This window comes from Papilio polytes, unplaced genomic scaffold (assembly GCF_000836215.1).
Source record: "Papilio polytes unplaced genomic scaffold, Ppol_1.0 DF821956.1, whole genome shotgun sequence".
Taxonomy (NCBI): Eukaryota; Metazoa; Arthropoda; class Insecta; order Lepidoptera; family Papilionidae; genus Papilio; species Papilio polytes.
In genome coordinates, this window is record NW_013527248.1 from 209,944 (window position 1) to 235,893 (window position 25,950).

At 35.3% G+C, this 25,950-nt stretch overlaps 1 protein-coding gene across 3 annotated transcripts in view; it reads left to right on the forward strand.

The window, feature by feature from the left end:
• Window positions 1-25,950, forward strand: part of LOC106107612 (protein slit) — a 114,602-nt gene that overhangs the window by 48,072 nt on the left and 40,580 nt on the right. For 2 of the 3 annotated variants that reach the window (XM_013288518.1, XM_013288519.1), the window contains exons 3-5: window positions 22,480-22,551; window positions 22,964-23,035; window positions 23,331-23,402. In XM_013288518.1, the coding sequence (XP_013143972.1) occupies window positions 22,480-22,551; window positions 22,964-23,035; window positions 23,331-23,402 (216 nt within the window). The remainder of the gene's footprint in view (window positions 1-22,479; window positions 22,552-22,963; window positions 23,036-23,330; window positions 23,403-25,950) is intronic. The other variant, XM_013288520.1, reaches the window with a different exon arrangement.

Genomic DNA, 25,950 nt, shown 5'->3' on the forward strand with positions numbered 1-25,950 from the left:
TTATTTATTTGGTATTTTTCTAGTACATGACATTGACATTGTCATTTGACGTATATAAAAATATATAAAATTTGAAATTACGTAGTGTTATTTAATAATAAAAGTTACGCATTTAAATGTTAATAATTTAATTATTGAATAGCCTAATTAGAATAAAAAAACTCCTATTATTTATTACTAACTGATGCCTGCGACTTCGTCCGCGTGGAAATAAAAAAAATAGCCTATGTTACTCAGTGGTGGATTTTTAATGGTGCAAGAATTTTTGAAATTGGCCTTGTAGTTTTTTAAGTTATTTCAATACATACAAAAATACAAATCTTTCCTCTTTATAATATTAAGTATAGATTATAAATAGATATGTAAATAAGATATATTAGCTATTAGGAATTTAGCATTCTTAGAAGCATATTCAAGCAAAAACAGCGTAATTGAAGTCGACGACGTCCTGTCTGAAATTTACATAACTCTGTGTACCACCAACCGAGGGTAGTCCGCAAATATCAATATAAATTCCCACACAAGTGATATCACACAATTAGGACCTTCCCTTTGTCCCATAAACGTTTTCTTATGAACACTAACATCCCTCCAACCCTCAACCCTCTTTCATATAAAGAAGTAATGCCTTGAAAGATATTTGGAGTTTCCGCACAAATGTACCCAAATTAAATTTATTCGACTAATATTTTACTTCTTACTTATAACTTACTAGCTGTTCCCGTGCGACTTCATCCGTATGAAATCATGAATATTTTATTTTATTGTTTACATTTGTTAAATTATCAATAGCAAATGTCACAATGACATTACAAGCCTTGGTAAACTTGCTTCCTTGATGTTGGCAGCAACTTATGGTCTCTTTCCCACATTAGGGTTTTTATCCAAGATATTTACGAAATCCGTTCAGCAGTTTAGGCTACAAACTCTAACAAACAACCATCCAATCAATAAATCAAATGTAAAGGGGTGGTGTAATAAATACATACAGGGGTAACTTCTAGGGTGCGGATAATCTGAATGATCTAGGTTTATAGGATTTACGTAAATCCTAACTCTTTAAACAAACACTGGCTTTGTTTAATCAAGAGTAAATTACAATATAAAACTGGCTTATAGATTTATATGCAGTCTTAACAAATGCGAAAGTTTAGAAGGATGGATGTTAGAGTTTGTAACCTAAACGGTTGAACGGATGTCGACGAAATTTGACATGGATGTAGAGGATAATCTGGAACACATAGAGTACTTACTTTTGTTTTTAATTATTCAGTGCTAGGCTAATATAGTAAAGAATTATTGTTAAATTTAATAGTTTCTTATGTGATCTAAACACATTTGTAAAGTGAGGACAGTGGTAGACCCAGCTTTAACATCTTCGCACGAATTGGCCGGCTCGCCCGGTGTAATACCACGACCACACAGAAGACAGGCGTCAAGTGGAAGCAGTTCCGCGTTTCGTCTGAGTGCGGAGTCCTAATTAACGTCCCTTTCTCTTACCACCCTTATAAGGAAAGGATGGGAAGGGTTAGTGGTGACGGTGGAGGACACGCATAGGTAAGGGAAATATCTCTTTATGTGTCCTCCTCCGTCAATTAAGGGTAGGCAACGCATCTGCATTTGAAGATGTCTATGCGTAGCGGTCCCTTCGCCGTTTTGGCGGATTCAAGCCGCCTGCTCGTTTGCCACCTTATATTAAAATAGTTTTCCTATCAACATTGTACCAGAGTCGCTAGTTTATTATATAACAAAGTTGCCAGAACCATTACAAAGTACACAAAATGTTTGAGTTCGCAAAGGAGCGTTGTCGAGGTTTCTTTTAGTTCCCGAGGGAAAACAAATTTACACGCCAGAGATTTTATTTATTTTGGCAATTTAAACCTGCATTTTTACTATATTCAAAAGTATACTTTTTTTATTTTCTCTCTTGAAGTCCGCTTTTTTTTTCATAATTACGTTATGGAAAAAATACACCCAACATATTTTTTTTTGTCGTCACATAACTTTCCCTACTACCTTTAGTTAGTTTTTTTATTATTATTTTTTTAAATTTGCTTTAACAATATATTTAAAACCAAAAACCGCATAATTTATTTCAAACAATCCAATTTAATTCGGAACACTCTGCGAAAAGTTAGTCTGTGCTGAAATTTGTTTACGTTAACAAGTACTGAGCTTACAAAAGCTCTGATTTAGCTTCCAGTAACGAAGCCTACAGAGCTTTTAGTTACACTAAAGACTTTCATTTAAACTTTTCATCTCGCAATCTGTTCCCTTGCTGTGATTTTATTTACGACTAGCTGTTCCCGTCCGGCTTCATCCGCATGGAAATTATGTAAATTTTATTTTATTTTTTATATTTGTCAAATTATCAATAGTAAATGTCAAAATGACATGAAATTACAAACCTTAGCAATCTTGCGTTCTTGATGTTGGCAGCTACTTATGGTCTCTTTCCCACATTAGGGTTTTTATCCAAAATATTTACCCCCTAAGTTTAATGTCATTAAAATAAACATAAAAAGTATTAAAAAAAGTATTATTCAAAAATATGCTGTAATTGCTGACATCTTAGGCAATAAAGAAGTGTGTGTTTACGCTTTATTATAATACTTTCGCCATATTTTTTCCTAGCTAATATAACATAGTTGTTATTCCAATAAAACTCGTCGAAAAAAAGAAAGGTGTAGTATAAGCGCATCAAATTAAATTCATAGCTTCATGATTGTTGTCAGGATTATCCCAATGTACACAATAACATGGTCACCCTACTCGCCGGCAGCGCGATATAAAATGCGCATCCCTAAGAGAGTGTTTTTTCCCTGCGATCTATTCCGACTATGAATTCAGACAACGTGACGGCGTGTATAGATACAGTTGGGGACGTAATTTTAATACTTCGATGAATTTTTGACCGACTTCCCAAAAGGAGGTACTCAATTCGTTTTTTATGTGTGTTACGGCATAACTCCGCCGCTAGTGGACCGATTTTTATAATTCTGTTAACCGAAAGGTACTGCTTGCAGGTGAATCACATTTTTGACAGACTTTCCAAAAGAAGAAGGTACTCAATTCGTCTGTATGTTTTTTTTATTTTTTTTTATGTGTGTTACGGCATAACTCCGCCGCTAGTGGACCGATTTTGGTAATTCTTTTTTTATCCGAAAGGTAGTGCTTGCAGGTTTTTGATTTTTGGAGTCAAAGACTACGACGTAGTTAAATAGTTTAGCTCAAAATCGCGTGACGAAATTTGCGGTCTTTTTAACTTTTCTTGTCAAACCGATTTACATATTTACAATATATAGAAGTACAATCATGTCATTTAAATATTATATCACCAAAAATGCTAACCACGCCCTAGTTAATAAGTATATCTCTCTCTCTCTCTCTCTCTCCCTCTTTCTAAGTGCCTCTCCATTAATGGAAGTTGGCCGTCAGCTCAGCGAACTTTTCCCGGTCTTGTGTCAAGCGATAGGTGTTCTACGCTGGCAATATTCGACCACTCCCTGATATTTCGCAACCACGATTTCTTTCGTCTTGCAGTGCGTCTTTTGCCTGCGATTTTGCCCGTCATAATAAGTATGTAACTAAGCAATCTTACTTCTTACTAATATTGCAAACTAGGTTTCGTCCGACTCCTTCCGCGTGGAATAAAAAAAGTTAGTATATATGTTCTTCCAGACTATCCTCTATATCTGTACTAAATTTCGTGGAGATTCGTTCAGGAATTTAGGCTACAAAATCTAACAACCATCTTACTAATATTATAAATGCGAAAGTTTAGATGGATGGATGGATGGATGGATAGATGGATGGATGGATGGATGTTTGTAGCCTAAACGGCTGAACGGATCTCCTTGAAATTTGATACAGGTTTAGAGCATAGTCTGGAAGAACACATAGGCTACTTTTTATCCCGGGAATAGTTACGGTTCCCGTGGGATTCATTAATTTAGTTTTTTTTATTTTACTCGATCATTCTGCAACGGTTCAACATATCTTATTGAAATTTGGCACAGATATAAAACAAAGTCTGGAGTACACATGGGATAAGCTTCATCCCCGATAAGTGTCCGGTTCCCGAGGGATACGTAGCTTTTTGTCATTTATATAGTTCGTATGTTTTCTAATACTACGCGGACGATGTCGCGGGCAACAGCTCGTTTATAATATTAGTAAGATGGGAAAGTTTAGATGGATGTTAGAGAATGTAGACTAAACTGCTAAACGCGACTCGATTGTCATATCTATCTAGAGGATAGTCTGCAAGAACACATAGGCTACTCTGTTTTTCAAAATTCCACGCGGAGTTGGAATCGATAGCTAGTATAATCGAAATTGTCTAAATAAACTGCACATTTAGTAGAAACGACTCAAACAAAGCTGCGATTAATCAAAAACAGTACAATTTCACGCGCATCAGGCGGGTGAATTTAAAAAAAGTGCTCGCGTACGCCATTTGTGTGGTTCAACGACTACCCTCCGGTTAGGGTGACTATGATTTCAAAATTGTACGACATCTTTTTTCATCGACATTTGACAGTGGTAGCTTTAACATCTTAGCACTGCAGGGCCGGCACGCCCCCAGTAATACCACGACCACACAGAAGAGGCCTGAAATTGAAGCAATTCCGTGTTTCGTTTGATGAGTGAGGTGCCGGAGGCCTAATTTAAATCCCTTTCTCTTTACCACCTTTTTCCTATAAGGAGAGGATGTGAAGGGGAAGTGGATTTGACGGTGTCCTCTTATGATATCCTCTTTATGTGCTTCTCCTCCTCTGTCGAATAACGGTAGCCAAGGCATCTGCAATTGCGGACGTCTATGGGCAGCAGTCGCTTCGCTATTTAGCAGATTCAGGTGGCCACTTGCTCGTTTACCACCTTATGTTATTAAAAAAAATCTATTAAAATTGCTTTACCGTCGATCGCTCGTTAGGTTTTAGTATGTTTGTCATAAATGTAGAACATAGTTTATAAAAACAAGGCTACTAGTAAGTTTTTTTTTTAAATTCCGTCGGACGTAATGTAATAAAAGTAACATAAAATTATATTTAACAACAGTCTCAATATAATTTATAATATCGTTTATTTTATTTTATCTTTGCAAGAAGGCACAATTAATTATTCCATGTTACATTCGTAGAACAAGGACGTTTTCGTTCGTATTTCGTAGGACGTATTCGTAGGACAAGCTGTAGATAGAAGATTAAATAACAACAACAATCAGCAATTCATCAAGACAGTAGTGAAAAATAACTATGTTTATAATAAATTTTGTTTTATAGTATTGTAGGAAACATATTGTAAAATATCTATAGCAATAAAGGCTTTATTATTATTATACATTCGTAGAATGGGACTGTCCTGATACACTTTGTAATACTTTGTCACCCTACACCGCCGGCGTTCGCAGGAAAACGACGAGAAAACTCTAATTGATATAAATACGCTGCCTGAGAGGGAGTGGGATTAGAGATCCCCAAACAAATTTTCTAATTTGTAACATTAAGAGCGCGCACAACTTTGACTAAACTATCGCATAACTGTTTGGTGTCGCTTTGATTCCTATGAGCTTATATGGAGGTGAACACTCGTTAGTTGTGCAACTAAACAGTTGAGCTGCGAAACAATCGAACATCGCACAACGGTTGTGCGATACTTCAGACCAAGGTGTACGCGCTCTATAGTTTGTCTAAATAACATACATTGGTTTGATAAATGACGCATATGAAGTATCGAATTCAATTTGTATGAAGGCAAATACCCTACTTAATAGACAGGTATAGTAGTGAAACAAACACGCAGCTAACAATTATGAACTATCGATATTCGGTTTAAATAATTATCGAACTTAATTAAAATTATTATTTTCTTATTAACTAATTTAGTGGACAATTCTAGTATTGATTATAGTGTAGAGAATTTAGCGATGACAGAAATAATAGCGAAATCCAATTCGATTACGTACGGCTGTAGTAATAAACATTTATTTACTCTCATTATTTGTTATGGTCATTATTAATTTGAGAAAACAATGTTTTTTTTATTCATAAGTTATAACTGTGAATCTATCGATTCCAACTTCTCATCATCTCCCCTGCCTTATCCTACTCCCGTAGGGTCAGCGCACCGGGTTTTCGTCCTCCAAAGCATTCTATCATCCGTCATCTCAGTCATCACTCCCTTCTTGATCATGTCACCTTTCACGCAATCCATCCATCTCTTTCTAGGTCTACCTCTACCGATGTACCCCTCCACATTCATAACTAACATCCTTCTTGTTACATGCGATTCATCCCTTCTCATAACATGCCCATACCACTCTAACCTTTTACTCCTTATTTTCTCAACCACTGGGGCTACTCTCAAACTTCCTCTAATCGATTCCAACTTCTATAAGAATAAAAAGCGAAAATCGAAAAGATTCATGCCTGATTTTACAAAACCCATCCCTACTAAATTTCAAATGAATTGTCAAACTAATCTATCTTATTTAGACAAACTATAAATGCAGATATTTGTCAGTACTGCTGTCACAATTTAAACTATTCCTGTGTAAAATATCTACTGAACCCGCGTCTTTATAAACGGCACAAACTTGAAGAGTTTTTCCATTAAAGTGTAAAAAAAACAGCGCAAAATCGCCGCCTCGAAAACGAATGAATTTGCTGGATTACGTTTATTTTTATGACATTTTAAAACTTAATACTAATTGCTTAAAATTGTGTTACACTTAGAGTATTATTTAGTTAAGAGAAACCATATTACAAATTAAAATTATGAGTATAAATACGAAGTTTAGATGGATGTTTGTTATAGTTTGTAGCCTAAACTATTTATCGGATCTTGTCAAATGCAGAGGACAGTTTTTTTTATAATAAAACGAGCGGCGAGAACACAGAGGTTGTCAATAACGCCCAGACATCTGCAACACCAGAGGAACTACAGATGCGTTGCCTTTGACGAAATTGTAGGGTCGATTCTTGAAGGACCCAAAGTCGTATTGGTTTGGAATTACCCCCGAAAACAGATCGTTCCACAACGTGGCTGTGCGGGGCAGAAAGTTGAAACACGGCTCAAAGGGTAGAAGGGATTCCCTGTCACGTGTATAGCTGTATGTTTGGAAAAGTTTTGGTACACCGACTACATTTATTTCCCTCAAACTGTAACCAATTTTATTATAATTTACCTTAGTTTTCTTACTTTTAAGGCAGGGTATTGTCTCATAATGGCCAGTTACGGTCATGTACAGACGGGGAAACTGGCGGTGTGCCACCATGCCACAATCGGTTGAACATTTTAAAGGTAGTGGTAGAGCCCGCTTTAACATCTACGCACGAATGGGTCGGCTCGCCCGGTGTAATACCACGACCACACAGAAAACAGGCGTGAAGTGGGAGCAATTCCGCGTTTCATCTGATGAGTGTGGCGCCGGAGGCCTAATTTTAAACCGATTTCAAAAATTCTTTCACCAATTAAAGGCTACGTTATCACTGAATAACATAGGCTATAATACTATTTTTTATAATCACGCATACAAAGACGCGAGCAACAGCTAGTATTTTATGAACTTGAACACAGCGGAATTCCGCGATTGTACTTGTCTAATTTATGTTAATCTTTAGCAAATATATCAATTGTCCATTTAATGGGCCATTAAATGCGTTTAACTTCCAATTTGTCTCCATCCCGTGGCGCTTGGCACCTGGCACCTGGCACCTGGTTGGCACTTGGCTCCTGGCGAGGTGCCAACGCGCAATGCGGCTCGTTAGCACGGACATTTTTATACGTGCTGACACTGTTATTGATAGCTGGGAATATGTGAGAAGTAAACGCGTTCACACTAAAAATGTAAATTGTTATTTTTGTAAGAAGTAAATAAATAAAAAATACTATGTTTTTGATTTTTTTTATCTCGTACTAGCTGTTCCCGTGCGGCTTCATCCGCATGAAATTATGAAAATTTTATTTTATTGTTTACATTTGTCAAATTATTAATAGCAAATGTCAAAATGATATAACATGACAAACCTTGACAATCTTGCTTCCTTGATGTTGGCAGCAACTTATGGTCTCTTTCCCACATTAGGTTTTATATCCAAAATATTTACCCCCTAAGTTTAATGACCTAAAATATATAGCCTAAAGCGTGATGTAAGTGTAGTACCTTTTTTTAAAAAAGGGATTATTCAAAAATATGCTGTAATTGCTGACATCTTGCAACAAAGAAGTGTGTATTTACGCTTTATTATAAAGTAGTTTTCGAGTTTATCCAAAAGAATCTTACCTAATATTAGCAATGCGATATTTGTATGAATCTTGATGAGATTTGTCACATATCGAACATAGACTGGAAAAACATAGTCAACTTAGAGCGCGCGCACACCTTGGACTAAACTATCGCACAACTGTTTACTTGCTTTGATTCCTATGTTATATGACGAACACTACTTTCTTTTTGTTGTGCAACTAAACAGTTGAATTGACAAAAAAATCGCACAACTGTTATGCGATATTATAATCAAATGTGCACGCTTTTACTTTTTATAGAAATGCAAGAATACTATGTCGTTTAGATGATTTCAAAACCTTAATCGAAGTTTGTACCAAGCTGTTAACCACAGAGCCATCGGAACAGCAATCAGGGAACTATAAGCGATTCAAGTATTGCAAATGCCCGACTCTGAGACCTACCACAGCCTTAATTAATATACGTCTACAAAAGTACACTCGCCAACACAAGTGTTAGAAAAAAAATTTTTTTTTACTTTAATTTTTATTTTAATTACCCCTTTTATATCATTAGCTAACATATAAAGGCCATAGCAATTCGCCAAAACAGCGTAATGAACACTGCCTATAGATGCTGCATTAACAGTTTGGCTGCTTCCCTATGTGTAGGAATTTACGTATAACATCGCCCATTTTATTAACATGTATCATTGAAAACATTACAAAAACAACAAATGTACCATTTTAAATTTAATCCTTAAGTAATTAGTTACATCTATACTAAGGAAAGATTTGTATTTTTGTATATATTGAAATAACTCAAAAACTACTGGGTCGATTTCAAAAATTCTTACACCATTCGATAGCTACGTTATCCCTTTTTTTCAAACTATTACCAAAAGTATTGACTTAGTAGTAATCTACGTAATAACAGAAATACCGATGCAAGATTCCAAATTCCAAATTTAGTGAACTTTTAAAGCCGACGTTCATAAACGCTGTTTATTAATAGTTCCTAAACATTTATACTATTATAATAAAGCGTAAACACACACTTCTTTGTTGCCTAAGATGTCAGCAATTACACCATATTTTTGAATAATTCTTTTTGTAATAAAAAGCCCTACACTTACGTCATGCTTTCGACTATGTATATTCACGCTATTAAACATAAGGGGTTAATATTTTGGATAAAAACCCTAATGCGGGAAAGAGACCATAAGTTGCTGCCAACATCAAGTTTATGCGGATGAAGTCGTCGGGGAACACCTAGTTAGTAATATTAAAATATAGCCTATGTTACTCACAGATAAATTACCTTTCTGATGGTGAAAGATTTTTTTAAACCGGCCCAGTAGTTTTTAAGTTATTTCAATATATACAAAAATACAAATGTTTCCTCTTTATTATATTAGTATAGAAAAATTTTCGTAACAAAACACTTGTGTACACAATTGTACCTTACATTCCTAGGGTCGGCAAAGTTTTAATACTTCCTCTGGGAGTGACGAGGCGACAGCTCCCGGCTATCAACATTAGTTACTTGTTTAGCATAACTCTAGCTTTGTATAGACCTAGGTACATCTTACTTAGAACTTAGGAACACCTTTGACCAAACTATCGCATAACAGTTGTGCGATTGTCGTTTGTTTCGCAGCCTTCAACTGTTTAGTTGCAGAATTAAAAATCGAGTATGCGCACCTCTGCTTATAGGACTCAAAGTGCGACCAAACAGTTGTGCGATAGTTTAGTTTCAAGTGTGCAGACTCTCTTACCAATATAATAAGAAAGTTTAGATGGATGTTGATTAGTTTGTGTTAACGGATTTTAATGAAACTTGGCATAGATGTAGAGGATAGTCTGGAAGAACACATAGGCTAACCAGTTTTGTTTTTTTAATTCCACGCGGACAGAGTCGCGGGCGTAAGCTAGTACTAATATAAATGCGTAAGTTTAGATGGATGTTTGTTAGTTTGTAGCCTAAACTACTGAACGGATTTCGATGAAATTTTGCATAAATGTAGAGTATAGTCTGGAAGGACACATAGGATACTTTTTTTTTTAAATCCCAAGCTAAGTTATTATAAATATAAGAAAGAGAATATAGAAAGTGTTCACTCCATTTCGTTAGTGGGCGTTATAATAGAAGTGTTCAGATCTGTGCAATATGAATGCGTGCGCAGAACAATCGCAATTTGTTAGCGGGACCGAAATAAACTCATTACACGGACAATTGAGAGTGGGCAGGACTACAGTTGAAGAATTAAATTCGCTACCCACTATCGAATATGTAATGCATGTGATCTTGCAGCGTGAGATTCGGGATGGGTATGTTGTACAACAATGAAAACGCACCCGGTCTCAGAGCACACAAATTCACTATGAACTATAAATTCATCCATCCATCCACAGTAACTTTCGCATTTATAATACTTATATGGTTTATTGTCTAGAAATAGACTGTCTTTGTTAAAGTTAACTGTGTCGTTAATGTGCCGTAACTTAATGATTACTCGCTAATAACATAAGTGGAAAACTTGTTAACTTGTACGATTGCCATTTGTATGCGAAAATCTCATGTGTATTAACGTTTCACTAAAGCAAATACAATCCGATTTTAAACATGAATGGAGAAATTGTGATATTCTTTTCTTTATATAAATGAAGTAGTTACAATTTTTTTACTGCATTTTTCTTCTTACGTGCTATCGCCCACAAACTTCGTTAGCGCAAAGGATCACTCGTTATGCCATATTAACAGCACAGAATTAAGAAAAGTAGCCTATAATATGTCTATGTCAGCTACTCTCCAGTTAAAGTCTCGTCGAAATCGGCTCAGCCATTTCGGAGGTTACCTGAAACAGACAGACAGATTTTTTTTAAATGCGACATTCGTTAGCAACGTAATACATCATGTTTCTGGAATCTGGAATTCTTCTTTTATATTACAAACAGACACCCCAATCTTACTAATATTATAAATGCAAACGTTTAGATGGATGGATGTTAGAGTTTGTTGCCTAAACGGCTGAAGAGTTTTCGATGAAATTTGGTATAAATGTAGACGATAGTCTGGAACAACACGTAGGCTACTCACTTTCGTTTTTACTAATTTTTTGCAGACGGAGTCGCAGGTGAAAGCTATTTTTATTATATGTATAGATACTCGTATATACGGGTAGATAGTTAAAATTCGAAAATCAAAAATTACATTGGTACGGGATTCAAACTCAGGCCCTGTGGATTACAAATCAAGTGCTTAAGCCCCTGTGCCACCGACGCTTTAATCTCTAATTTGGAGTAGAAATAATTTACTACTTACTGCGTTGGCGCAGCGACCCAAAGTGGGTCTTGGCCTCCGACATAAGAGAGCGCCAGCGTCGTCTGTCCTGCGTCGTCGCCTGACAGTCGAACGACTCTAGCTCGCGCAGGTCCAGCTCTACTGCGTCTCGCCGGTCTGTGCCGGCCGATGGGTCGGCGGCCAATCGGTATTCCAAGATACCCTTTTTTGGCTCCACAATCCTCCCCCGTTCTCATCAAGTGGCCCAGCCAGCGAAGTATCTGATCTTTGACTTCGCCTATGATGTTTGGCTCCCCCACCAGCCTTTCTATTTCCAGGTTGTACCGTGCGCGCCGTCCCGTCTTCTCTCTGTGTCGGACCCAGAATCGTCCGCATTATTTAACAAATCTAAAAATTAGAAACAATTTAACAAATCTATTTTAAATACCACTTTTGCTAAGAAATGTGTGGTTGACGTCACATTCTATACGTGGCGGGCAATTATTAGCGTCCGATGTTTTTAACAATGACTCAGTCTGTCACAAGACGCCAGCTGTATAAAGCGCGCTTTGACTGAACTATCGCACAACTGTTTAGTCTTGGTTTGATTCCTATGACCGTATATGGAGGTATAGTTTGTCTAAATAAGATAGATTAGTTTGACAATTTAGTAGGGATGGGTTGTGTAAAATCAGACATGAATATTTTCGATTTTTATTCTTATAGAAGTTGTAATCGATAGATTCATAGTTATAATTTATGAAATAAAAAACACTGTTTTCTCAAATTAATAATGACCTGCAGACTCATAACAAATAATGAGAGTAAATAAATATTTATTACTACAGCCGTACGTAATCGAATTGGATTTCGCTAGTATTTCTGTCATCGCTAAATTCTCTACATTATCGATACTAAAATTATCCACTAAATTAGTTATTAAGAAAATAATAATTTTGGTTGAGTTCGATTATTTAAACCGAATATCGATAGTTCATAATTGTTCGCTGCGTTTGTTTCACTACGATACCTGTCTATTAAGTACTACATGTGCCTTCATACAAATTGAATTCGATACTTCATATGCGATAATCCAAACTATGAACACTTCGACTTTTAGTTGTGCAACTAAACAGTTGAATTGCGAAACAATCGACAATCGCACTGTTTTCCCTCTCACTCTCACAATTATGGTAAAACGGACGTTGTAAAAACGTCCCGAACACCAGTGTAACTAAAATCAGCACTTTTATCTTACTTACTGCGTTGATTCAGGGACCCAAAGTGGCCTCCGACATGAGAGAGCCCCAGCGTCGTCTGTCCTGCGTTGTCGCTTACCAACCGATCGACTCTAGCTCGCGCAGGTCCATCTCTACGTCTCGCCAGTATCTGGGCCGGCCGACGGGTCGGCACTGCACTTTTATGTATGCATATTTAATTATCTGTACTAATATAATAAAGCGTAAACACACACTTCTTTGTTGCCTAAGATGTCAGCAATCACAGCATTTTTAGATTAATTCTTTCTTTAATAAAAAGCCCTACACTTACGTCACGCTTCAGGCTATATATTTTTACGTAATTAAACTTAGGTGGTAAATATTTTGGATAAAAACCCTAATGTGGGAAAGACACCATAAGTTGCTGCCAACATCAAGGAAGCTAGATTGCAATGGTTTGTCATGTCATTTGCAATTGATAATTTGACAGATGTAAACAATAAATTAAAAACTTCATAATTTCATGCGGATGAAGCAGCACGGGAACAGCTACAAAATAACATACTTTTCCACTTTATTTCGTTCAATTTAAAACCTTCTTTATTATAATAATTTATTTAATATCTTCGTATAACCATATGTCGCACTGCGTTGCGGATTCGAACTCAGCCCCGCCTATACTGTGTGGCCCGGGGGCAAGCACGATCCCTGTCATAGAATATAAATGTGTCACAGAACTACCAGTAGGCACTATATACATTTTAAACTATGGTTATATTTAAGACAATACTTTTTAAGGCCTACCATACCCATATATACATACCCCTACCCATATATCCCATCCCCAGACAACTCCAAATTCTATTCTCATCCTGTCCTTGTACTAATTATTTTACTAAAAAATTAACTGCACTATTTCTTAACAAAGTAAAATAAAAATAAGCAAGAAATTTATATTCCAAATAATATACTTTTTAATAATTTTTATAAAATAACACAATAAATAAAACAACACAATTTCCAATTGTAGCAATGCTTTTAGTCATAAAACGTATTCAAAAATGTCTGTGGAAACATAATCTTTGAGGTACAAAAAGAGCAATCTATAGGCTATATTGACCGGTTCGTAAATTATTTGTAAATGGCTGTATTCCTTGCGCCAGTGTCCCTAGGAATTGTAGCTTAATGTAGAACTCACTGCAACTATTTTATACATTTTATAGCCTAACCCCCGGAGGCTTTAGATGTCTGATTGTAAAGAAAATTGTGAGCGGCCGCACACATTTGACAAAACTATCGCACTGTTGTGCGCTTGTCGATTGTTTCGGAGCCAAACTAAAAAGTAGTGTTTTTGTTTATATATATGGCAAACGAACATACGGCCATATGAATCCACCAAAATGGAAAGCAACGGCTGCCCATAAACATACGCAATTGCAGATGCGTTGCCTACCCTTAATTGACGGAGGAGACACACATAAAGAGGACATTTCCCCTTCCTACGCGTCTCCTGCACCGTCAAATACACTTTTCCTTCCCATCCAGGCCTCTTAAGAAAAGTGTGGAAAGGGAAAGGGACTAAAATTAGACCCGGAACCATACTCATCAGGCGAAACGTGGAATTGCTTCCACTTCACGCCTGTTTTCAAAGTGTACTTCCATATAAGCTGATAGGAATCAAAGCAAGACTATATAGTTGTCCGATAGTTTAGTTTGGTCAACTCTTACTGCGATTCTTTCATACTGTGTTTGTTATGGCTCAACTTTGAATGTCTAATAAGGTGTTCTTTATTATTACTAATGTTAGGAACTATTAATAAATAGCGTGTTTCTGGACGACAGCGTTAAAAATTCACTAAACTTTGACTTTTCTCGACTTACGCTGCCTAAACCGTTAGAGGTATATAAAAATGATGTATGAAAGAATTGTAGATCTCAAAAAGGTTTCCAGAAAAGTCCGCAATGGTATATATCTATCTTTAAGGGATTTCTTACAATAACATTTTTTTTATTTACAAAATGAATTAAAACCGCGCGCTATTTGCGGCGTTCTTTTATTGGTTCCAATATTAATCCTTATCCAAATAAATGCGTTTGTTGTCAGGACAATTTAATGTAGAATAAAATTGTCCTTTACAGTATTTAAATTGGACTAATAGTTTAGAAGATATCGCGAACACAAACAATAAGGGTACTGAAAAATCCGTACAAGGTACCGGGTTTAGTAATTTGAAATCTTGCTTCGGTAGATTTCTGTTATTACGTAGACTACGTTAATACTTTTGGTAATAGCTTGAAAAAAAGAGCGAACGTAAGTTTTGAATTTTCAAATTTCACGCGGAGGAAGTCGCGGGCAAAAGATAGTATGCCATCGATTAAAAATAAAGTGTAGGTACTTTGTAACTCTTAGATAAATAAAGTATTTTACTCTTGTTCTGTTATATTTAACTTAAATCCTACAATTACTTGATAAAAGAAATATTTTAAGTGCTACCGGTGTTGTAGGGTAGATATATTAAATGATTTCGGTGGACATTCCTAAAAATATTTAAATTGACAAACAAGTGTTTCTTCGATATTTTCTTGATACTTATTTTTTTTTATTATTTACAAAAAATACATTAAAACTTAAGAAATTATTTCAAAGATGTTTTATTTACTAATGTTTATTATTCCAATAATACCAGTATAATGTGTTTTGCATAATAGGGGTTATTCGTTCACTTATCAAAAGTATTGTCACCCTACACGTAAGAATAGCATTTGAAGTGTGTTCATCTGTACAGCGTCATTGTGTATACCAGAGAGATTCAAATATTATATAGAGGAGGCAAAGTTGACACTTCACTTGAGACATTTAAATCCTCAAAACCATATGTCAATATTAATAAATTTATTGCCAATAGAATAATTAAAAATATTTCAATGTTTATATTTTTTATTATAACATTGTTTGTTTTTTTTCACAAAAGATGGCGCTTATTATAATTGTTGTAAAATGTTTTATTGCATGTCAATGGTTTGTTTGGAACGATTCCTGCCGCCGAGTTTCGTCATCGGACAACAGACCGCCAGGTACCATCCTCACCATCTTGATGGCTGGCATTCCACAACCGTGCGGTTTTCGCGGAACTTTCTGCCCCCCACAGCCGCGTTGTGGAACGGTCTGTCCTCGGTATTTCCAAACTAATACGACATAGGATCCTTCAAGAAGCGAGCCTATCATTTCTTCAAAGGCAACGCATCTGTAGTCCCTCTGGCGTTACGGATGTCTTGGCGTCGTTGACCACCTCAGTGATGCCGCTAGTTTGCCTCATTTTATTATAAAAAGAACGAGATGGCATTAAACTTGACTGATATAGTACCTCTCAGAGAAAATACCGATGAATTTATTCACTGCCTCGTCTATATATTTTAAATGTCTTTTATGTATACGTGCGTACTGAATGCCCTTTGTCGGTAGTACGTGACGTTCCTTCATTGACGGAGATTAACGCAATGAAATTATAATAAATACGATTTATTGCTTTATTGTTAGAATATGAACAGAGCAGAGTATTTTAGGCTGGGAACAAAGACATTTAAAAATATAAACGAGACGTAGTGAACAAAATAAACTGGTACTTTCTCGGAAAGGTACTATACATATACCTGCAGGAGATAAGGCTCTCATGAAATGTATAATTTACTACCAATAGATAGCGTTAGCAAGATTATTTGACAATTGTTTCAAGCGAAGTCTCAACAGTCAACTGTGCCTCATCTATATACTTACAAAATCTCTTCAAGTTTTAGTAAGGCGTCGCGGTGGCAAGCGCAAGCGATCCCGTGGCGTCCCACACAATGGCCAGGAGGGAACGAAGGGGTTTAGTGAGGTATGCCCCCCACTATGGGGGGAGAGTCCCACATAACTCTCGTGTCTGCCCAGAGGCATGGAGTATGCAGAAAGCATTCCCCTTCGGAAAAAAAAAGAGCGCACAACTTTGACTAAACTATGACAGAACTGTTTATAGTTTGTCTAAATAAGATAGAGTAGTTTGATAAATAACGCATATGAAGTATCGAATTCAATTTGTATGAAGCAAAGCCGTACTTAATAGACAGGTATCGTAGTGACGAAACAAACGCAGCGAACAATTATGAACTATCGATTTTCGGTTTAAATAAAATTTATCGATCTTAACTAAAAAAAAAAATTCTTATTAACTAATTTAGAGGACAATTCTAGTATTGATTATAATGTAGAGAATTTAGCGATGACAGAAATAATAGCGAAATCAAATTCGATTACGTACGCATGTAGTAGTAGTAAATATTTATTTACTCTCATTATTTGTAATGGTTCTGCAGGTCATTATTTGAGAAACTAGTGTTTTTATTTAAGTTATAACTATGAATCTATCGATGCCAATTTCTATAACAATAAAAAAAAAATATTAAATCAAGTAAGTTACAAATCAATCAGTTGTAGGGACTTCCATTTAAGTAACCAATAGGCACTTGTGTTAGGAAGTCCCGCTCTTCCGTGTAACACATAATGTAAGATATTCTTGCACAATCTATGCTATGATAAATAAAGCGCAAAAACGCACCACCCTGTGGCACATATTTAGGACAGAAGAAGAAAAGTCGAAAATCGAAAAGATTCATGTCTGATTTTACACAACCCATCCCTACTTAATTGTCAAACTAATCTATCTTATTTAGACAAACTGAAGTCTCGCTTTGATTCCTATGGGCTTATTTGAAGGTGAACACTACTCGATTTTCAGTTGTCCAACTGTACAGTTAAATTGGCTGCGAAACAATTGACAATCGACAATCACACTACAGTTGTGTGAAAATTTAGACAAAGGTGTGCGCTTTAACTATAGAAAACACACCAAAAAGGTGACATCTGAAAAAGGTATTACAAGCTAAGAGTTTGCCTTTTTCGTAAACTGTTTTATCCCAAGTTTGTAAACCATAAATATAGTGGTAGAGCCCGCTTTAACATCTTCGCACTGTAGGGCCAGCTCGCCCGGTGTAATACCACGACCACAGAGTAAACAGGCGTGAAGTGGAAGCAATTCTGTGTTTCGTCTGATGAATGTGGTACCGGAGGCCTAATTTTAGTCCCTTACCCTTTCCATCCTTTACTTAAGAGAAATGATGGGAAGGAAAGTGGATTTGACGGTGGAGGAGACGCATAGGAAGGGGAAATGTCCTCTTTATGTGCGTCTCCTCGGTCAATTAAGGGTAGGCAACGTATCTCCAATTGCGGGTGTTTATGGGCAGGGGTTGCTTTCCATTTCGGTGGATTCAGGTGGCCGCTTGCTCGTTTGCCATCTTATATTATAAAAAAAAATACAAAGGTAACCACAAGTAAATGTAATAGTTAATTAACACAATGTTTACTATATAATGTCGGCGTATCTGTCTGTGCGGCGCTGCACGACTCTCGTAATGATCCGCCACGAATACGACGGACCAATTAAAACTTGTCCGATGAATGTAGAAACACCATATTGCATTTAATAGACTGGACATTTCCTGCAGTCTTAAAGTGAAGTTAAAAATTTTCGCCAGTAGTAGTCGATTTTAAATAAAGTATAAATATTACAAAAACAACATATTAAAACTATAGATTTAATTTTCGTACATATTGTTGTTTATTAAATGACTAAAGTCAATTTAATTTAACACTAGCTGTTGTTCCCATGCGTTATATTGTATACATTTGTTAAATTCTCAATTGAAAAAATAAAATAACTGTTATCATAATTACTTTGTTTCCTTAATGTTGGCAGCTTGTAGTTTATAATCCCTTTCCCACATGAAGTTTTTTTCCAATTTATTCACCCCCTAAGTTAAATTGCATGAAAATATATATCCTAAAGCGAATTGTAATTGTAGGGCTTTTTTATTAAAGAAAGAGTTATTCAAAAACATGCTGATATTGCTGACATCCTACGCCACAAAATAGTATGTATTTACGCTTTATTGTATTAGTATAGATAGAATTTAGTTACTCGTAAAGCATTTTAAATAACTAGGTCAAATTTCTATTAACCATTAAGGAACTCCAGTTGTATAAAATGTCAATGAATTTATCTATCTATTTTTCGTTATATTGGGGGCATGTCCGAAATGGTTTAAAATTGTGGTGTTACTACAATCGTCCGAATTACAAGTTGTGCCGCAATCAGAACTCAAGAGGCAAAGATAATCGAGTCTTTATAGCGGGTACATTCAGGATTGATTAAAATTAATGTTTAATTACATTTCATACAAGCTGTTGCCCGCGACTTCGTCCGCGTGAAATTTGAAACTTCAAAACTTACGTTCCACTTTTTTCTACCTATTACCTTAAGTATTAACTTAATAACAGAAATCTACTGATGCAAGATACTAGGTTCCTAGGCATTGTAGTTTGTGCGCTGATTTTTCGGTTACCCTTATTGTTTGTGTTCGCGATATCTTCGAAACTATTAGTCCAATTTAAATACTGTAAAAGACAATTTTATTCTACACGGCACAGTAGTTTTTGCGTGAATCAAATACATATAAAAATACAAATCTTTCCTCTTTATAACATTAGTATATATTTCGTTTATGTTGAAAGTAAATGTACAATCGCATAAATATGCCTCTTACTAGTATTATAAGCGTTATAAAGAGCGTCGGTGGCTCAGTGGTTTGAACACTTGACTTGAAATCTACAGGTCTTGGGTTCGAATCCCGCCATGTACCAATTTGATTTTCGATTTTTCTAATTTTCATATGTACATAATTTACCCGACGTTACGGTGAAGGAAAACATCGTGATGCACATATCAGCGAAGAAATTCAAAGATATGTGTGAAGTCAACCAACCCGCAGTGCAGCGTGGTTGACTATGGCCTAGTCACTAACTTAGGGTAGGCTCCGAGCCCCTCGGTGGGGACGTATAGTGAGCTGGTGATGATGAGCATTATAAACTAGCTTTTGTCTCGACTCTTCTGTGTGAATATAAAAAACAAACGTAAGTAGCCTATGTGTTCTTCCAGACTATGCCAATCCACCGTTTAGGCTACAAACTAAGAAACATCCATCTAAACTTTCACATTTATAATATTAGTATGATGCGATAGTTTGTATGTTTGTAAACTGAACGGATCACGATTGTCATACATGTAGAGGATAGTATGGAATACAGCTGCTTTCGTTTTTTAATTCCACTTGAACGGCATTACGAAATCTAGTTCAAAATACTAAAGAAGAAGAACCTTCGGTTTTAAAAATAAGACCAAAAAGTCCATAGATGTTAGTAAATGTTTAGCAGTTCCTGGTACACATGCGCTACTGTCTTCAATCGTTAATTGATAGACTCCTTAGTGTAGTTTTAGTATCGATATATAGTTGGTAACCCATTTCATAGGTGACTGTTTTAGTGTACTAGCATACGCCTGCGTGTTCATCTGTGCGGTAAAAAGTTATCGCGTGTCAATTACCTTCCCGTCAAAATTGTTCCAGACTGATGTTATACTTGAAGGCTTTAAGATAAGGTCAATAACCCGACCCAATTCCCTCATTATTTGGTACATTTACGTCTCTGAGCACCTCTATATCGCTTTGTGATATAGAATAGGGTATTTACCACAGACTTATTAATACACCAGAACTGACGCATGACATAATTCTTTATTACGAGAAAGACACTTATATCGTGTAGAAAAAAGAAATACATTTCATGTCCCTACCTTATCCTACTTCCGGGTTTTCCTCCTCCAAATAACTCTATCATCCGTCATCTCAGTCATCACACCCTTCTTGATCATGTCACCTTTCACGCAATACTTCTCTTTCTATGTCTACCTCTACCGGTGTACTCATAACTAACGTTCTTCTTGTAACATGCGATTCATCCCTCCTCATAACATGCCCCCATGCTAACCTTTTACTCCTTACCTTCTCTACCACTGGGGCTACTTTCAAACTTCAAAATATAAAAGAGAAATTTTTTTATGCGATAACTGTTTTCCAATGTAGTCGATTATCCGACATCCAGTGAACATAACGTAGTGTTTCTCGTTATTTTTATTTTGTTGCCTTGTCTATAACTTTGTTATATCTTTATTTTTTCCCTTGACAGGGTAATAAAAACTTTACGTCTTAAGATCCGTTGAAGCCTGCTCGTAAAGATTAAAAGAAGGTTTTTTATATGCCGATTATTGTGTAATGTGAATGTTTATGTTATTCCCAGTATTGACATATGTAATACATACAATTACCCGCGTCTTCGTCTGCACTGTATCGAAAACCATACGGAAAACAAAAACCTATTTATACCACGGGAATCTGACATATTTCAAGGGTGAATCCAAAATCCCAACAAGACATGTTGCGGAGTTATCGAGTGAAAATGAAAAAATATATCCCACGGGAACCGTTACTATTTCCGGGATAAAAAGTAGCGTATGTGTTCTTCCAGAATATCCTCTACATATTGCCAAATTTCATCGAAATCCTTTCAGCAGTTTACTCTAAACATTGGCATTTATTTCAGTAAGAATTACGCAAGCAAAACCAGGGCACGACAGTAATTTATATAGTAAAGAACTTATCAAAGGAAATAGGTCGCAAGTAGAGCCTTTTCAAGTTCTAAGTTAACTCACCCGAGCTCGAGTACCACTTAGCGACGCTAAGTGACACTTAAGCAGGCATACCGTAACTTACTTGGGTAATTTGTAGGAAAGCTCTACTAGGGGTAACTTTTATGTTATGCCAATTTTAATACGAAAGAATAAAATACAACTATATTAAAAAATACGTAATGTTATTTTAAGCTTATCTGTACTATTATAATAAAGCGTAAACACACACTTCTTTGTTGCAAGATGTCAGCAATTATAGCATATTTTTGAATAATCCTTTTTTTAATAAAAAGCCCTACACTAACGTCACGCTTTAGGCTATATATTTTCATGCCGTTAAACTCAAGGGTAAATATTTTGGATAAAATCCCTAATGTGGGAAAGAGACCATAAGTTGCTGCCAACATCAAGGAAGCAAGTTTGCCATGATTTGACATCATGTCATGTCATTTTGACATTTGCCATTAATAATTTCACAAATGTAAAGAATAAAATAAAATTTTCATGATTACATGCGGATAAAGCCGCACGGGAACAGCTAGTAAATAATAAAGATTGCGGCACGAAACAAAGAAAAAAACTTCGTATAATATTTTTACAAGTAAATAATATAGAAAACTTAATAGAAATATGAAAATATAACATTATTAGACTTCCTATTACTTCTAGTAATTCAATAAAGCCTACAAACGAAACCACTCAACATTAACTTAGCTCACTAAGTGTCACTTAGAGACGGTAAGTTGCGGCGTGCCTTGTAACTTGCAAAAGCACTTTTCCCTACAACTTACAATTGCAAGATTATTAAATTAATGATTAACTTAGTTTTAATAAGTTAAATATTAGAAGAATCTGGAATAATTTATGCATGACTAAACTATCGCACAACTGTTTAGTCGCTTTGATTCCTATGATATATGGAGGTACACTACTCGTCAGTTGTGCAACTAAACGGTTGAATTGTCGAAACAATCGATACACAGCATTTATGCAATTGTTTAGTCAAAGTACTCTAAAACTTCAAATTCAAAATTGACGTCAGATTGTAAACGGCGCGGAAACGAATTTCCAATATTCGGCTATTTTCTTCACTCGAGGACAGTCTGCCTACATCTGTTTTTTCTTGTTTCAGAGACCTGCAAGGCAACAATTTGACAATCATCTTCCAAAGCGACTTTCAGAATCTGAACGAACTGAAGATTTTGTAAGTAAAATAACTATGGATTATTAAAAAAATTTAGATAAACAGTATTATTGCACGCGTTTTGCTTAATGAAAATAATGCGTTTACAATTGTAATAATAGTTCTAATTCTCGCCGTCACCAGTAGCGACCGACAGCGCCAAGATGGCGGAATTCAAATCGGCACAAAATACCGCGTTTTATAGCCTATTTATTTATGGATATAGGAAAATACAATAAATGTATAGAATAATATACTGCAACAATATAAATTACAAAATAAATTTAATTTCATTATAGGTGGTTATATTTATTTTTATCGATTTATTTAATTTATCGCTGATTGAAATTCTTGTTTATGGCAGCCATTTTGAATTTTAAAAAAAGTAGTTGCTTTCTTTATTATATTTTTAATAGTGTTTTATATTTTACAGGCAGTTATCTGAAAACCAAATTCACACAATCGAAAGAGATGCATTCTTAGCGTTGGTTTCACTGGAAAGATTGTGAGTATGGGCTTTTTGCATATTAGTTACTTTAGTATATCTTAGAACTAATTGGCATTTTGTACGTAACAATATAAATATAATTTGGATATTTAGGTATAGAGGTAATGTTTCTATAACTAAACACTTTTAAATAATAATTCAGTTATATTTTTAAGAATCTATTTAAACAATTCAATAAGTAATGTTATTAAGATTTGTTTTACTGTTTACGGAAGTATAAGACAAATTCTAACCTCAAAATTTTTATCGTTTCAAAATGATTGTTTTCTTTTTATCTTATGTTAAATTTCAGGAAACTGAACAATAACAGAATAGGTCAGTTAGCCGACGGCATTTTCTTGAGACAGAAACACCTGCAGCGTTTGTGAGTTTGAATTCTGGGTCCGCACCTTGCCCTTTCCCTTCTGGTGTACCCTGTACTGTGGCTTGAGTTTTATATTCCTTCCATTTTAATATACTAGCTAGCCAAGCTATTTCGTTTTGGTTATGGCAACACTAAAATAACTATCCACAGATGCCATCGAATTATATAGTCTGTACCATATTCTAAAAGTTATTATAAAAATAAATAATTATAGGTGTTGAAATACGTTTAAATATGAAATAGAATCTTAAGAACTCAACAATATTTAGTCTGTGCTTTCTGATTTAAAAAAACGAAAATGTCAAAGTACATTATCAAATTAGATTTGCCGCCAATTTTCTGTTAATCTTTTCTTAATTTGAAATTGGAATGAAAAAAACAAAGAATGTATAGTTCATAATACAGATTAAAAAACAATTATGTGTAAAGTGAGGTTATGTAATTCGATAGCTCCCCAGTGCTGGTACCTGGTGCTTACGTCATTACCCTGGCGCTTGTCTCTACCCCGACCCCACAGACTGCTTCTAAAGCCGCAGCGGGTTCTACCTCCAAACTATTCCTTACGGCTGACAAGTGAACTGTCGCCCGAAACTAAAAAAAAACTCGTTCCGAATCCTGTGGATAAAAATTAAAAAACAAAGAGTTTTATACAGATAAAAAATTTCTAACGTTTTTGACAGCTGTCAAGACTAGTGATGTCAATAGTTCGGAATACGTTTATCGATAAAAATATAAATAAATTAGGTAATATTACTAGTATTATGCTTTATTTAATTTCTTTAATATGATAATGCGAAATTATGTGTGTTGATATTTTGATTGTTAAATTCTATGTTGTCATTCTGATTTAATTTTTATCCACATTGATATTTACGAGGAATCTAACAAGTCCTTCGTCTCTTAGAGGCCATTTCTCCCTATTTATCGGGCTTTCCATGGTGCAAGGTAATTCATATGCTAATAATTCATCCGGGCAACATTGACCAACAGCTTTATGTGTGGCAACACTATGTAACGCTAGATTGTCTCAACATCCTTGGTCCTTGTAAAAATGGTAATTTAGAGGTTATGATTTTTTTATCCCACTCTTTGTGGGAAATGGGATTGAAAATTTGTTATGAAAATATAATAACCATTGTAATGTTTTATATGTTATTTGAATAATGCTGGAAAATGATTTTTAAAAGCATTTATTTTTTACTAGCTGTTCCCGTGCGGATACATCCGCGTGAAAATATGAAAATTTACATTTATCAAATTATCAATAGCAAATGTCAAAATGACACGACATGACAAACCTTGCTAATTTTGCTTCCTTGATGTTGGCAGCAACTTATGGTCTCTTTCCCACATTAGGGTTTTTATCCAAAATATTACCTCCTAAGTTTAATGACGTGAAAATGTATAGCTTAAAGCGTGACGTAAGTGTAGGGCTTTTATGGAAAAGAGAATTATTCAAAAATATGCTGTAATTGCTGACATCTTAGGTAACAAAGAAGTGTGTGTTTACGCTTTATTATAGTATAGATATTTGGAAAATGTAACATAAATTTTCAATTTAAAATCAACAACTATAAAAGTTTACGTTTTAATTAAATAAATGTAAACTATAATTACGCGTAATTTAACTTCAAAGCTCATGAACTTAATGTCGATAAGTTCAACTAACTATTAATTTATTTTATTACAAGTTAACTTAACTTCCTGTTTGTTTAATCTATGTTTAGTTAAGTAATTTATTACAGACTAGCTGTAACCGTGCGACTTCATCCGCATGAAATTAAAAAAAATCATTTTATTGATCACATTTGTCAAATTATCAATTGCATATGTCAAAATGACATGACATGATGTCAAACCATGGCAAACTTGCTTCCTTGGCAACAACTTATGGTCTTTTTCCCTCATTAGATTTTTATCCAAAATATATACCCCTAAGTTTAACAACGTGAAAATATATAGCCTAAAGCGTGACGTAAGTGTAGGGCTTTTTATTACAAAAAGAATTATTCAAAAATATGGTGTAATTGCTGACATCTTAGGCAACAAAGTGTGTGTTTACGCTTTATTATAATAGTATAAATTAAAATCATCCACTTTTACTTGTAGTACATCTACAAGACGAGCCAATTTTAAAATACATTTCCTTAATTTTTAAAAAACAAAACTGGAAGCCAAAAAATTTAAATAAAATCTAATTGACTGCCATTTCGATTTATTTACTATTGCACTCGGACTAATTAATTGGTTGCTAGGGGACTGCCTAAGTGGAAACTAATATAAAAATTGTACCTACATCTGTTTTTAATTATGAAATGTCTTTGATAAGCAGTGGTCTAATATTTTTTTTATAACATAAGGTGGTAACCGAGCGAGCGGCCACCTGAATCCGCCAAACTGGCGAAGCAACCGCTGTCCATAGACATCCGCAATTGCAGATGCGTTGTATACCCTTAATCGACGGAGGAAGAGACGCACATAAAGAGGAGATTTCCCCTTCCTATGCGTCTCCTGCACCGTCAAATCCACGTTCCCTTGCCATCCTTTT